The following is a 13463-nucleotide window of genomic DNA, read 5'->3' as shown; positions in this document are numbered from 1 at the left end:
CCCTCCCCCAGTTGGGTTGAATGCCAGGGGGAAAAGATGTATCCCCACCAGGGTGGAGAATTCAGATTGTGTGGTGGGATAATTTGATACTAAGAACACTCTGGAGGGAACAAGGCTCTGAGCAGGGCTTAAAGCCTGGATACAAATTGAAAAGAGAAGCCCTGATGAGGGCATCTAGGGGTGGGCCATTCAGCCTTATGGTCAGCCAGCAGGCCCAGAGGACAGTGACCACAAATAGAAGGTGTCCCAGGAGAATCTTAAGTGTTTGAGGAGAGGGGTCCTGGTGGCCTCTGGCTCTGGCCTGGAGCTGACTGGGAACAGCCCCCATGGGACAGGTATTCCCTTTTACCCCACCCCACCCCGCCATGACAATCTGAGATTTCTCACCTTTGGTGAACTTCTAAGGCTGATGATAGACCATTGACTTCCAAGTCTGAGTTTGAACCCGGGCTCTCCTCCGTCCTGCTGGGTAAGCTTGGGAAGGTCAGCCCTGTCAAGTTCTCATCTAAAATAGAAAAGTCACCCTGCTTTAATGACTCAAAGGGGTCATTTGAGAGGAGACATTAAGAATTGCTTCACAAGAAGCTGAAGTCTCCCCATATTGCCTAGCCAGCTCAAGCCCAGGGGCCCTGTTGGCCCTGCTCCATGGCCTGGGCATCGGGGACCTCTGCCTAGATGAGTGCCATGGGAAGTGCTTCATCCTTTCCCGAGGGGAAACCACGGCACAGGCATGGCACAGGCATGAGGACTGGGAGCCTGACCTGCTGTCCTGCTCTCCCCCCCCGCCCCCCCAGGAGTGGCCTGCAGTGTTATCCTCATGTACACCTTCTGCACTGACTGCTGGCTGATAGCTGTGCTCTATTTCACCTGGCTAGCATTCGACTGGAACACGCCCAAGAAAGGTAAATGATTGCGTCTCCCACCTGCTTCTCCCACACCCTAGGAAGCTCCCTGCTGGGCTGCAGCTTCTCCTCCTGGGCGCTGCCTCTTTCTTTATGGAACACCTACTTTGTGAAAGACCTGGGCTGGGCTGTGTATGGCTTGGAGTGGGTGGTTTAAAGCTCCCTCAGTGTCTTCACAGGAGCTCACCTTTCATTAGGGGTGGCAGAGGGAATGTATGTGGGAAGGGGCACACCGGGCAGCTGCAAAAATGCTGTGTGGGCTGATAGACGCCTCCCTCGGGGGTTCACACTGGCTCTGTCTCTCCTGTGTTGTTCAAATGTCCCTCACTCATACCTGCGCCTTCCCAACACTGTTTTGTTTCCTGGAAGGTGGCAGAAGATCCCAGTGGGTGCGAAACTGGGCTGTATGGCGCTATTTCCGAGACTACTTTCCCATCCAGGTAAAGACATGGTGTGCTGTCTTGGAGGACGGGATAGGTGGAAATAGGGACAGTGGCAGTGTGGAGTTGAACCGTCCGGGACCCCCCACCCTGAGCATCTGTCCGTGCCGGATTGAGGCAACTTCTGATAGATAGACTAGGTAAAGTGAAATCAAGAGTTTTAGAGCAAAGCACCACCTCTTCAGCTGTCAGGGAAGCAGGGTTGCAGTCATTGGACATGGCAGCCTTATAACTGAACAGAGGGTGACCTGAGACGTGACCTCCTTAGAGGGTGGGGAGCCTAGAACGTTAAGGGTGTGTGGCACTGAGGGGCAGGGGAAATGGAGAGTTGAAGCCCTGAGACTGAGAAACAGCTGATGGAGAGTGTGAAGGGACAGGAAGCAGCCATCACCTTCCGCACTGCTCCCTGGAAGGCAGCCATTCACTTGATCCTCTTTCTAAAGAGGAACCTGGGGGTTAGAGAGTAGCAAAGCTCGGTGAAGCCGAGCAGAGCTTCCAGTCGCTGCCCTGCTTCAGAGCCTGGGTTGCTCACCATGGGTGCTCCCTCTCCCTTCAGCAGGTGCTCATGCTGGGAGAGAGGAGGCCAGAGTGGTCAGGGTGGGACTCTTCCCCACAGACGCCCCCTCTGGGCTTCCTCCTAGTGTGCCCTGGGCTGTTTGAGGGCACTCACTTTCCTGGGCTTTTGTCTCCTCTGGGATGGACCTAAGTCCCCAGCAGGAACAATGTTGGTGTCTTTTTGGCTCCAGCTGGCCCTGCCTGGTCTGCAGGCTGGGTGGTAAGGCAGAATAATCTAGCCCTGATACACTAGAGGACTGTGAGTGGGCCTGAAGGTTTACCCATGGCGGGGTGGGGGGGAGCCTGCACCCTTACTGCTGAGCCCTCCCCACCCCCACCCTCCCGCTACCCCTCCCCCTGCAGAAGGCAGAGTGCTGGAAATGGTGGCAGTATGTGAGTGTGAAAGTGCATGTGCATGATGCAGGGTGGTGTGAGTCAGTTGTTGGTGTGAGTCAGTCACTGAGACATCTGGATAGGCTGCCTGGGGAAGGTGGTCAGGTAGCCCTGCATTCCTCCACTGCGCTGTGTGGTGGGAGTGGCCCTAGGCTGTGCACAGGCTCTCCCTACTGCTGGCATGCATTCCCAGGATGTTGCTGTCCCCTGAGGTTAGGCTTCGCTCCCCCAGAGGGCCAAGCAAGGCCTTGCTCAAGATGTCTAGCAAGTCCATGGCCGTGATGTCAAGCCTCTGACATACAACCCAGGGTCCTCCCTGATTCCTAACTGCCCATTCCTCTGTGAGGGACTTGGCCCACGTCTGTCCCCAGCTAGAAAGATTCCCTCTTCCCATAGCTCCTTGACTTTTGGAACCAGGGTTTAAGCTCTTGCTCTGCCATCCCATTTACTGACCTGCCATTTTGGGGGCCTGTCTCGCTGGGCTCTGAGGAGCGTCAGCCCTGGGCTTACGGTCTCACGAATCCCCCTGTCCTCTCACCCACTCTCTGTATAGCTTTCTCAGCCTTACCGAGCACCATTTGCCTCTACTGCTACTAGGTTTGCTTTGTCTCCTGCCACTGTGGTCTCACTCCAGGGAGCCACCTGCAAGCTGGTAGCTCCCCTCCCCCAGCAAGTGACCCGATGATTGTTGGTCAGACCCCAGCATTCAGGTGTCCTACTCCAACTGACCTTTACCCTTTCAAAAGACCCAAATGATGGACTAGAGAGATGGCTCAGTGGTTAAGATGGCCGGCTGCTCTTCTAGAGAATCCAGGTTCAAATCCCAGTACCCATATAGCAGCTAATAACTGTAACTCCAGTTCCAGAGGATCCAATGCCTTCTGGCCTCTGAGAGCACTGCACGTACATGGTGCACAGACATACATGCAGGTAAAACACCCATACATGTAAAAAAATAAAAATAAATAAATCTAGTGGGGTGGGGTGGCACATACCTTTAATCTTAGGCAAGGGCGGCTGGATTTCTGTAAGTTTAAGGCCAACCTGGTCTACCTAGCAAGTTCCAGGCTAGCCAGAGCTACACAGTAAAATGCTACCTCAAATAAATAAATGAATAACTCTGAGCCCTGTATTTGCACTGTCTCTGTTCTGTGAGCTGCCCTATGAGGTTCCTGGGCCACCCTGAGTGACGGGCTCTACTCCTTGCCCTTTGCTGCTTTACGTCAGATCTGACAGCCTGTACCCAAGAGCTGTGTGTGTGTGACCTGCCTGTTCTACCCTTTTTCCTGAGCTCCCCGCCATGGGTTATGTAACAGAGCTCTCCAGCTAGACCCATGTACCCACCCATTGTTCTTCTTGGAGCTTCCTTCTCCAAAGTCATCTAGCTGGCCCAGAGACTAGATGTCTGGCCTCTTTAGCAGCTGCTGGGACTGCAGCTGCCTGTAACAGAAGTGGCCCATATCCTGGGGTTCCTCTACCTGAAGGGTAGGCGAGACCTTTGGAGACTAGGAAAGGCTGTCTGGAGTTCAAATCAGCTATCTGTCCAACTGCCTCATTTCATAGATGTGTAGACTGAGGCTCAGAGAGAAGAGACTGTCCCAAGTTTACAAGATTCTGCTGCCATGCCCTGCTGTAAGCCTAGGCAAGCCGCTGCTGTTCTCTGGGACTGGGTGTCTTCCTCTGTCTGGGGCTAGAGGTAGACTAAGCCTGTCCTCGGAGCAGGATGTGAGGAGTGACCTGCCAGGAATCTGCCCAGGCTTATGCTCACCAGCCAGCCTGGCTTGAACGCCATTGGGCTGGGACTTTGCCACCCAGCAGGCATGTCAGCAGAGCAGTCAGTAGCAGTGACCTTCACCCTCCCTGCTGAGTGGACATTCTGTCCAGGTGGGAAGAGTAGTGACATAAGACACATCAAAGCTGTATCAAATGTCTCTATTCTCCTTGGTACTGCATGGGGACCATTAACTGTACAGTGTCCCAAGGACGTTATGAACCATGCGTCCTATCAGATGGGGAGCGAGGGAATTATTTAAAAGCCAGTTAGGTTTCCAAGAGGTGACGTCACTGTCACAGTGTCCCGGAAAAAGTGAAACGGGAATGGCCTTGTGCATATGTGGAATCGGTTCACTATGACTTCCCTGGGGTGGGGGGTGGGGCGGGGGGGGGGTGGGGGTGACTCCCTTCTCTAGACTTGTTTAGCTTGTCAAGAAACAACCTAGATTGCCAGGGCTCTCCAATCCAGTCTGTGCTTTGACTCCCAGTTCAAGAGCTAGCTAGGTGGGCAGAGCCCAGCCGCAGACCCGCACAGTTGATGGACCCTGCTCCTGGGGGGTTCCCTCACTCCCCACTCAGCCCTGGCTGAGCCCACTGCCATTCCCTGGTTATTTGGTGGACAGCTGAGGGTTGTTTTCCAGACAACATTGACCTGCTTGCCAAAGGCAAGTGAGGAAAGAGTACAAGTGTTCCATCCAACAGGGATGGTACCAAGGGACGCGTACCACAGCCGCAGAGCTGAGAGCGGCGCCAGATGCCCCGTGCCAGCCCTCCCCGCCTCCGTCTTAGCGCGTGCCCTCAGCAGCGTTCCTCTCCCCAAACTGAGCAGAAGGACCTTCGCTCAGCTCGGAGGTTCCCACAGCTGGAGTGAAGGGAAATTTGGTCTTTTAATGTTCGCCCGGTAGCCAGGGCCTCTGCTAGCCAGCCCCAGTGCAGGAACAGGTACTGTCGAGCTCTTAGGCGGGGGTGGTCTGAATGCCCTCCCTGAGCCTGGGCAGCCTCAAACCAGTTCAGCTCACAAAACCGGTTGGAAATATGGATAGAAGAAGCTTTTACTACAGCATTATTCTAGGAGGGAAAGTTTGGATACATTGAAAATATCTGTCAGCCAGGCGGTGGTGGCGCCCGCCTTTGATCCCAACACTTGGGCAGCAGAGCCAGGCAGAGCTCTGTGAGTTGGAGACCAGCCTGGTCTACAGAGCAAGATCTGGGACAGGCATCAAAACCAGACAGAGAAACCTTGTCTTGAAAAACCACAAAAATAAATAAATGAAATAAAAAATAAAATGTCTGTCAGTGAAGGTTTGAGTGAGTGCTATGGTAGTGGCATGGCTGTGGGATAGGGAAGTGCAGCTTTGAGGAGACCCGTACTGATAGGACGTTTCCTAGAAGACAGCACTAATGCTATAGCCTCAATTTTGTGGGATTTTTGATATTGTTATTATTGTTTTTAAAAAATATTTATTATGTATACAATGTTCTGTCTGCACATATCCCTGCAGGCCAGAAGAGGGCACCAGATCTCATTACAGATGGTTGTGAGCCACCATGTGGTTGCTGGGAATTGAACTCAGGACCTCTGGAAGAGCAAGCAGCTCTCTTAACCTCGGAGCCATCTCTCCAGCCCAATATTGTTGTTATTATTATTGACAGGATCTCACTGTGTAGCCCTGGCTTGCCTGGAACTCACTATGTAGACTAAGCTGGATTTTTTTTTTTTTTTTTTTTTTTTAGAGAGACCTATTTCTATTTAAGTAGGAAAAGGACAATCTCAATGGAATGAAAAAATGAATGCAGACACTTTTTTAAAAAAAAAATAATTCTGGCCAGGCAGTGGTGGGACATGCCTTTAATCCCAGCCCTTGGGAGGCAGAGGCATGTGGATCTCTGTGAGTTTGAGGCCAGCCTGGTCTATAAAGAGAGTTCCAGGACAATCAAGGCTGTTACACAGAGAAACTCTGTCTTAAACACAAAAACAAACAAACAAACACTGAATTCTGAGTATTTGTTTCTATTCTAAGAGAGTGATATTTTAGGAACAGAAACCCCTCTTCCTTCCTCTCAGCACTCCGTCGACAGTACGCTCCTGGCAATGCTGTCTCAGTATCTCAGGCTTGGGGTCCTTCATGTTTGGGGTTTTACGGGCACTCAACTCAGAGCAGGTGGTGGGCTCTTAGGAAGCCAGTTATCAATTGGAGCATTCCAGGACAGCTTTGTTGATAGCACAGGTAGTTCAGATCATCAGCTGCCACAGCCACACAACCAGCCACCTCCCCCTCCTCCTGGAGGGCCTCCTGGCATGAGGGCTGATGTTTGTCTTGTCTTATCCTGCCCTGCCTACCTGTCTCAGAACCTGAGCTGGGCCTGCCTACTTGGCAAGAACTTTGCATTGGTCCAGCTGTACCATCCTTTTGTCCATACTAGAGTATAAAGAGGTGGGCTGCATGGGCTTGTCCTCTGATCTGTTGAAGGGACCAGACAGATCATACCTCCACTAAGATTCTTACTGGAAGACCTGAAGCCATGGCTCTGCTTGCCAAACTCAGAATCTAAACTGTACCTAGTGAAAGCTGAATGCCCTCTTTCGGTCTGAGTGTTTCAGCTTGGGTGTGAGTTTTAGGGAAGTCACTGTGTGTAAAGAGCCTAGAATCAGGAAGACAGGAGGCTGGTTAAGCCTGTAGTAGGTTTGGGCTGTGTTTGGGAAATGAGGAGAGCACCCGACCAGGGACTCATACACAGGCCAGTAACTGTCAGGCACTAGCACTGCGCTTTCAGTAATGAGTCTGAGGACAGGTTTGGAAAGTCACTGCATTCTTCTGGGCTCCTAGCATAAGAGGGCATGAAACATCAGGTCCCCTCCCCACTTGTTGGGTGTGTCCTCTCCAGCCAGTTCTAACACATGTTTCCTTACAGCTGGTGAAGACACACAACCTGCTGACCACCAGGAACTATATCTTTGGATACCATCCCCATGGCATCATGGGTCTGGGTGCCTTCTGTAACTTCAGCACAGAGGCCACCGAAGTTAGCAAGAAGTTCCCTGGCATAAGGCCCTATTTGGCCACATTGGCTGGTAACTTCCGGATGCCTGTGCTTCGGGAGTACTTGATGTCTGGAGGTGAGAATCCACTTCAGCTACTCCTGGGCTCCACTGTCAAGGCTTGAGCCTCCCTATTGAGGATAGCAATTCAGGGGACTGAAGTTCCATTCCCACCAGCTACTGGTCCCATGCAGGTAGGGAAAGACTACAGAAGATACGCTAGGTCAGGTGAGCTGTCCTAGGCTTCAGGATTCATCATAGATGACACCTCGCGGGGGTTTTCTCTCACTCTTCTATTGTCTGGGTCTACCTACCCAGGGTCCCCACCAGCTTGACTTTCCTATCATCCCTCCCATTTTATAGATAAGTAAACTAAGAATCAGGAAAAATGAATTGCTTAGGTAGGAAGGATCATAAATCTTCTAAGAGGGTAACAGGTCTGGTATCCACCTATAGAGATTTTTATTTGATCCTTGATTTTATATATAAGGATAGGGATTGCATCCATAAGCAATCCTGATTGTGTGTCCCCTCACCCAGGCATCTGCCCTGTCAACCGAGACACCATAGACTACTTGCTTTCAAAGAACGGGAGTGGTAATGCCATCATCATCGTGGTGGGAGGTGCAGCTGAGTCCCTGAGTTCCATGCCTGGCAAGAACGCAGTCACCCTGCGGAACCGCAAAGGCTTTGTAAAACTGGCCCTGCGCCATGGGTAAGTGCCTACACACACATCTCTGGTATTTTCCTCTACCCAGAACAACGGGTCTCTGGAGGGGGTGCCCAGAACCTCGGAAGGTAATGAAAGAAGTTGGAACCCACACTTCATGGCTTGGCTTGTCCAGATATAGCTGGTGCAAAGATGTGTGTGACCTGTTGTCCCTGGGCACTTGCAAGTAACTGAGAGGCCAGGCTTATGTGTAGAACATAGGAGAAGACTTATCACTTAAAGGGCCAGAGATGTGAGACTCGGTGTTAGAGCAAATACTTGGTTTGTACAAAATCCTGGGTTCAATCCCCTGCGCGCGCGCGTGCGCGCGCGCGCGTGCACACACACACACACACACACACACACACACACACACACCACACAGGACCAAATGGAGCAAGAGACCAGGAAGGAGATGGCATTACTTGAAGCCCCAAGGAAAGCTTGCCTATTGGAGGGCTGACCTTTAGACAAGAGAAGCTGGCAGCTTGGAACCCTGACCTTTGCAGAAAACCAAGGGACATGTCTGAGAAGCAAATCCACCTCTGGGCTCCTTTAGATGTCCTAGCAGGTGGGGAGACGTGAGTGCCCATTTCCCCCTGGAGAAGACTGAGGATACATGGTCTAGGGGGCAGAGCAAGCTCCTTGAACCCTATGTCATTGCTTTCCTCCCACAGCTCAGCCCTGGGAGACCTTGGAGTAGGGTCCTAGAATGATGGACTTCTGTGAGGCAGGTGAATTGCTGGGACACAACAATCCAAGTCATTGATGCCCTGTGGTCTTGGAACATAGCTGTGGACAGAGCTCTCTCTCTAGGTCCCAGGATCTCCCTCGGGTTTCGGGTTTCAGGAGAGGCTGTTCTGCGGTCTGCTGTCAAGTCAGGCCAGACCAATGGCAGGAGGAGATAGTGTGCTGAGGCTGTGACATGAGGTGAATCAGGCTGAGGGAGTTGAGTTGGGCAGGACAGGCAAATGGCAGAGCCGGGCCCTGCTAGACAGGCCCTCTAGGGTGATGGAAGGAACGGAACCCAGTGATTGGGGGTCTGGCTGATCTAGGCCTTTCTCTTGCAGAGCCGACCTGGTTCCCACCTATTCCTTTGGAGAGAATGAGGTGTACAAGCAGGTGATCTTTGAGGAGGGCTCCTGGGGCCGATGGGTCCAGAAGAAGTTCCAGAAGTATATCGGTTTTGCCCCATGCATCTTCCATGGCCGAGGCCTCTTCTCCTCTGACACCTGGGGGTTGGTGCCCTACTCCAAGCCTATCACCACTGTTGGTGAGTCCCTAGCCTGCATGCTGAAGGCTGTCCTGAGCATGGCAGGATCCTGGGCGAATCACCTGGCTCGGATGAGAACCTGTCATAAGGCACTGGTGGGAGTGATGAGGGAGGTGGAGTTTGAACCATTGCTGGGAGCCGGGGCACCGTGGCAGTGGTAAATACAAACCTGTTAGGAACAGGTGGCTGCAGTGACCGTGCGGCTGTCCACGGTGCTGTGGGGCTGCTGCTGCTCCTGTTCTCCTCCTCGTAGTGGGCCCTCTCAGAAGACCGCTCTTACTGCTGGCCAGTGGGAATTCTCGGCAGAAAAGAGGGAGGAAGGAAGAGCCAGGCATAGTCCTGCGTACCTGTAATCCCAGTGTGGAAGGCAGAGGAGGATTGCCGCAAGATTGAGGCTAGCTAGGGCTACACAGTGAGACCCTGTCTCAAAACAAATTAAAACTGCCCAACAAAAGTTAGAGAAACGAGATTTTTTTAAACAGAAAGAAAATATAATTATAGACCTGTGGGAACTAAGAAAAAAAAAAAAAACTTGTAGTGTTGTATGTTTATATTTGGGACAAGTTAGAACATACAGAAAATCACCTGTCGGGTGTAAGCCTGTATACGTGTATGTGAGTGTGTGTTTTAAGTAGATGTCCAAGCCTGAGTATCTGGGGCAGGCGTTTGCCTGGGCTCCATGCAGGGCAGCTCTTCTTAGAGGGTGGCTGGAGGAGCTGGGCTGGAGCTGGAGCCTCTTCAGCTGCAGGGTGGAGAGCTGCTGCAGCACAGGGGAGGTGTGGGGGGCTCTGGGCACTATTCATTCACTCACTCTAGTGCTGCTCATGTGCAGTGATTCCCGGGCTGATCTCTTGGTGTGGCTTACCAGTACACTCACCCCTGGGGAAGACTTCATTCTTCCTCTTGGCAGTCACTAGTTGCCTATATTTATTGTCTAGGAGTGCCACCCACAAGACTTCCCCTTCGTGGTAACGTGTCTATTGGTTTTGTCAATGTTCGGGTCTTGTTCAGGCAGCCATATTGTTGAAATATCATGGTTGTGGCTTCCCTGACCTTTTCAGCAAACAGAATCTCGCAGCAGACTCCCTGGTCCTCTGGCTCTTACAGCCTTTCTGTCTCCTCTTCTGAGATGTCCCCGACCCTTAGCTGTGGGGGTTGTGTTGTAGATGTATCAGTGAGGGCTGAGCACCCCAGGATCAGATTTTGACCAGTTGTGGCTTCCTTTTTCTTCTTTTTTTTTTTTTTTTAAGATTTATTTATTTATTATGTATACAGAAGAGGGTGCCAGATCTCATTACAGATGGCTGTGAGCCACCATGTGGTTGCTGGGAATTGAACTCAGGACCTCTGGAAGAGCAGTCAGTGCTCTTAACTGCTGAGCCATCTCTCCAGCCCCGACCAGTTGTGGCTTTCTGTAATCATCTCTGTATGCTTCAAAGAGAAGTTTTTTGTTTTTTGTTTTTGTTTTTGATGAGGGATGAGAGCTACATTTATCTACAAATTTAAGTGATCCTTGGAGCTGCTAGGTAGAGGGGAAAATAAAGGGTTAGAATGGGCAAAATACAGGAGGCCATTCTGGAGGTTTTCAGTGGCCCGGACTGAAAGAGTGCCAGTGGAGATGGCTATGTATACATCTGAGAGAAAGCTCAGAACAGCGCAGAGGACTGGGCTGGCCTTGAACATGAAGCAGGATGAGAAAAAAAAAGCATAGCACAGATGTGGGAGGGTGTTCTCCCTTCCACAGGCCCTTACCACTGCTCAAGCGTGTTCTGTTCTTCCCAGAATCCTTAGATCTATGAGACATGCCAGGTGGCAGATGGGAAACCGAGGCTCCTAGAGCAAAAGCAAAGCCCTGTGCATGGTCCTACACATCACACTGGAGTTTGTAGTGGCCTGTGGAGCTGGGTCTCGCTCCCCCACTCAGAGGCCACAGTCTTGGGTGGGGTCTTGATGCTGCGATGCCATAGTATTCTCCTCTGGACCATAGGACAGTTCCTAGCCCATGGTCAGCACACAGCCCAGGGTCCCCAGGAATGGGACACTCAGTGACATTGACTGACCTGAGCCTCTGCCCCTCTCTGCAGTGGGTGAGCCCATCACCATCCCCAAGATGGAGCACCCGACCCAGAAGGACATTGACCTGTACCACGCCATGTACATGGAGGCCCTGGTGAAGCTCTTTGACAACCACAAGACCAAATTCGGCCTTCCAGAGACAGAGGTGCTGGAGGTGAACTGACCCAGCCACGGGCAGCTCCTGGAAGGAATGACTGCAAATCCTTTTCTGCCAAGTTCTCACGCGCATCTGTTCTGTAAATTTGGAAGCGTCATGGGTGTCTGTGGGTTATTTAAAAGAAATTATACTTTGTTAAACCATTGCAATGTTAGATCTTTTTTAAGAAGGGAAGAGTCAGTATTTTAAGCTCCCATTTCTAGTGTGTCCTGTTCAAGGTGGTGGCTGACATTTCTGGGCCTTGATGGTTTCTTATCCACCCCCTCTAGGGTTCTCCAAACAACAGACACTTGGCCCTGGGTTAATCAGAAAGGACAGCCCTATGACTCTTAGATAATCCTCTTTGCTCCAGGGATTCTCAAGAGGCAGAGGCCATGTTTAACAAACACCTCCATTCCCACCACCTCACATGGGACTGCAGGTCTGGTCCTTCTTGCCAAGGGAAGGGTGCAGAGGGCAGAGTTGGCCCCATTTGGGGAAGGTGGTAGACAGCATCTGGAAGGCCACCCCGTCCCTTTTTTCCCAATCTGAGCCTACACTGGCCTCCTGTATACTGTGCTAGGGACAGGATGTCCCACAGGTACCGACTTGGGTTATCGAGCTGCCATTGGCTGGTTTTACTCACAGACTCGGCACAGCTCAGCCTTGGCTTGGAGCATCTTCTCCCGGCCACCTGAGCTCTCCTAAGCCATACCCCAAGTCTGGTGTGAGGAAGGGTCTCTCTTCTGTTCACAAAGGGGCCTGGCTCTCTGTGTAGCACACTGGGTCCAGGACAGGAGGCCCCCTTACCCAAGCCTCACATGTGTGCCTTCCTGAGGCATTGGGCAGGGAAGAAAGCCACCCTCTCCTGTGTGTTCTGTTGTCTCTCCATGAGACTGTTGTGCCATGTCACACTTTTGTATATTCCTAGACTAATAAATGGAAACAAGAACTGCCTGCGAGTCGTTGCTTGGTGCTCTCCTTACGCGTTGTCTAGTCTCTTGGACAGGGCAGACTGCAGTTCCCACTCACTCCCTTCGTATTCCGTTAGCCTTGGGAAACAACTGGCTTCAAACTGTAGTGCCTGCAGGGCTGGAGAGATGGTTCAGTGGTTAAGAGCACTGGCTGCTTAGGACCTTGGTTCAATTTCTAATATCCACGTGGAATTAGATATTAGTTACTGTCTGTAACTCCTGTCCTAGGAGCCTCTGTGGGCACAAGGCATACAAGCTGTGTAACAAACAGGCACATGTAGGCAAGACACACACACACACACACACACACACACACATTAAAGAAAAAAGTAGTGTCTTCAAGCATTGCCCTCACCATCCTAAAGTAGGCACTGATGCTTTACTGGGCCCTCTGCTTACTGTCCCTGCCAAGGCCGCAGTCCAGGGATAAGCGCCTCTCAGTCAGAGAGAGATCCTCTTCCCTGTTCCTGTGGGTGATAGCAGGGACCCCGCCCCTCCCCACAGCCCCCCACCCACACACCCCCACCCACACCCACAGACTTGACCAGAAGCCATTCTCAGCGCCTTGCCCTGTATACCTTTCCACACGGTAGCTCAGGCAGAGCAATGAGAAGAACCACAGCCCTGTGTAACTGACCTTGGGAACGATGTCTTACTAGTCTTGCTTTCATTAGATGTGAGGAGGAGGTGAATGCTGAGAGGCAAGGGCCACGTAGCCTCCTTGCAAGTTCCCACCATGTGCGGGCGGGTTCCAGAACAGCTGAGCTAGAAGGGTCCTAATGAACTATTCAAACCTGTGCTTACTCTGAGCTAAACTAAAATGGTGGAGACCGGGCCTGATGTCACCTCCGTGGTTACAGGTCTCAGAATGTGCAGCTCCACTGTTCTTGTTCATTCGGTTGGTGACTGCTCAGCAGCCAGAAACCCTGCTGCTGTTAGACCACAGACCTCATTCCCACCTCCTTACTGCCAGCGTCCCATCCCCCACCTCAGGGCATCTTCTCTCCGGAGCCCTGAGTGGGCCACAGAGACCACGGGAACAACGGAGTACACTCAGCTGTGACAGGGACCCTGTAGCCCAACTTGGAGCTTCACTGAAAATGTAGTGACTAAGCTGGGCCCCAGCAGAGCTGAAGGGGCTGGGGGGGACGACGACAGAGGGGCAGAGCAGTGGACGCAAAGATGGAGAGAC

At 51.9% G+C, this 13463-nt stretch overlaps 1 protein-coding gene across 1 annotated transcript in view; it reads left to right on the top strand.

The window, feature by feature from the left end:
- Dgat2 (diacylglycerol O-acyltransferase 2) overlaps positions 1-12259 on the top strand; it is a 29783-nt gene extending 17524 nt beyond the window's left edge. The window contains exons 3-8 of the mRNA XM_036175740.1: positions 795-902; positions 1272-1342; positions 6977-7181; positions 7644-7818; positions 8883-9085; positions 11170-12259. Of these exons, the coding sequence (XP_036031633.1) occupies positions 795-902; positions 1272-1342; positions 6977-7181; positions 7644-7818; positions 8883-9085; positions 11170-11324 (917 nt within the window). The 3' untranslated portion in view covers positions 11325-12259. The remainder of the gene's footprint in view (positions 1-794; positions 903-1271; positions 1343-6976; positions 7182-7643; positions 7819-8882; positions 9086-11169) is intronic.
- Positions 12260-13463: the final 1204 nt, after the last annotated feature.

Source organism: Onychomys torridus, chromosome 1 (assembly GCF_903995425.1).
Source record: "Onychomys torridus chromosome 1, mOncTor1.1, whole genome shotgun sequence".
Classification (NCBI taxonomy): Eukaryota; Metazoa; Chordata; class Mammalia; order Rodentia; family Cricetidae; genus Onychomys; species Onychomys torridus.
Note: the sequence above shows the minus strand (reverse complement) of the source record. Positions and strands in the feature narration are given on the sequence as shown.